The sequence below is a fragment of the Trachurus japonicus genome, unplaced genomic scaffold, assembly GCF_045865225.1.
Source record: "Trachurus japonicus isolate A0001 unplaced genomic scaffold, Traja_1.0 AP030727.1".
NCBI lineage: Eukaryota > Metazoa > Chordata > Actinopteri > Carangiformes > Carangidae > Trachurus > Trachurus japonicus.
In genome coordinates this window covers 15,001-17,158 of record NW_028220860.1, presented here as the reverse complement: position 1 = coordinate 17,158, position 2,158 = coordinate 15,001, and the positions used below count along the sequence as shown (strand labels likewise).

At 37.9% G+C, this 2,158-nt stretch overlaps 1 protein-coding gene across 1 annotated transcript in view; it reads left to right on the top strand.

The window, feature by feature from the left end:
- Positions 1-227: 227 nt before the first annotated feature.
- LOC146960091 (4-hydroxy-2-oxoglutarate aldolase, mitochondrial-like) overlaps positions 228-2,158 on the top strand; it is a 7,206-nt gene continuing 5,275 nt past the window's right edge. The window contains exon 1 of the mRNA XM_085772624.1: positions 228-395. Coding sequence (XP_085628750.1) covers positions 228-395 — 168 coding nt within the window. The remainder of the gene's footprint in view (positions 396-2,158) is intronic.

Here is a 2,158-nt window from a genome sequence, read left to right as displayed (position 1 = left end):
AGTTTATACTGTTTATACTGTACACTATATGTGTTCAGTGGTGTCTCGTAAGGATTCAAGTTTTTATAAAGACGATGGCGGTCACCAAACGACTCCTCTGATGAAAAAAGCAAATGTTTCCTTCTTAATTTACACAAATGATGAAATGAAGATGAAAAGGTGAAGAGGAAAATGTTTCAGTCTGTGGAAACTGATTGTTCAGCTCTCACCCGTCTCTCTGTGTGTGTATGTCTGTGTGTGTGTTTCTGTGTGTGTCTGTAGGTGCAGTCGGCGGTGTGTGTGCGCTGGCCAACGTGTTGGGCCGTGAGCTGTGTGAGTTGGAGCGTCTGTGTGTGTCCGGTCGCTGGGAGGAAGCCAGAGTCCTGCAGCAGCGTCTCATCGAGCCCAACGCCGCCGTGAGTACCATCTGCTGCACGCACACACACACACACACACACACACACACATACACACACACATACACACACACACAGAGCGACAGACTGGAGGCAGAGCTGATCGACTGTGGTTTAAGTGAAGCTTTGATGAAACGTTTGAGCTGAAAACAAAAAGAAAATGAGCAGAGAAACGTTTGTCTCATGTTGTGTGAATAAAACTTTATTCATAAAGCGCAACTTTTATGCAAAACAATGCAGCTCAATGTCCTTGACAATAAAGACATATTTAATATATATAGTTTATCTAATGTTCCTATGAAATAGCACTTTATTGTTTGTTTGTTTGTTTGTTTGTTTATTTATTTTTACATATCAAAGTTAAAAAAGATATAACATATAAAATCCAAAACAATGTGAAGGGGAAATGCCAAAAAACCCTCCAGGGGCTTGTAGGGTGGCATTCTCCGACTACAGTTCTAAGGTAATGAGCATAGACACATTTGTGAGGTACAAAAGTCGTTCATACATAATAAATACAAACATGGTTTAACATGATTTAACATTGTACAATGCAATACAAAAAGCTTGATAAACATATGATAAGAAATATAAAATAATCCCAGTTTAGATAGGCAGACCATGTGGAAAGTATTGGCTGGTTAGCAGGAGAGACTTTAGTGCTCTCCTAAATTGTTGTAAAGATAAATCAAAAAAATGTACAGGTAATAAATTCCATGTTCTTGGTCCACGATAAAGTATACAGAACTGTGATTGAGAGGTACAGCAATATTGGGTTCTAAGGTGACAAGGTAAGGTAAAATATTTAATTTTAATTCCTACTATAGATCAAACATCACCAACATCATACAGACTGAGTTTTACTGCAGGATGCAATGTTTTATTATATGAAACGTACTTTATAAAATAAAACAAACATGAAACACAAGTTTAAAAAGTCAGAATGACGATCAGGCATTGTTTTATAAAGTTGTAAAAACAAAAAAAACAGTGGAGTTTTCCATGTTTTCCGGTCACAGTGGGTGAAAGTGAACGCCACAGACGTTTGTGTTGTGGAGTTACAGATGAAGAAACTCTGAACTCTGCTCCACAGGAAACAGAACTGCAGTTCAACAGCAGCGATAACGAGCCTCTTATTTTAAACCATCACCTGGAGCTGCTCTGCCTGTCGCTGGCTCTGGGGACGTCTCACCCTCTCACCTTTATATATATACATACATAACATATTCATATACAGTACATACATATGGTATATACATACATATATACTGTATATATGAGCTTTAAATGCTGAGAGTGGTTCATCAGTGTTATCTGTAGTTGATGTGTTTGGATAAAGTTCAGTCGAGTGCTGACTGATTAATCCTCTTCACAACACATCGCAAATAAAGTTTCCTAAAATGTCAGGTTCTATTTGTTTTATTTTTTATTTATGATCTTTATTTTTACCAGGCAAAACATAAAGATCAAAATTCTTATTTACAGTGTTGGCCATGTGCAAGTTTGTTCAATAAAAGCCAAAATGTTTTTCTATTATTCTGTTCAGTGTTTGAGGAAAACTAGTAGCAGAGTATAAAGCAGAAAGACTCAGGATCTGTATGGTCCATATACAGTACAGACTTAAAGGGATAGTTCAACATTTTGGCAAACAGGCCCATTGCCGTAATCCCTATAGTCATAGCAGTAGGTTCGTTACCTTTAATTGTCGGTGCAAGCTATTTTTAGAACGGCAGAGCAGAGCCGTGAGCTGCTCAGAGCTACGC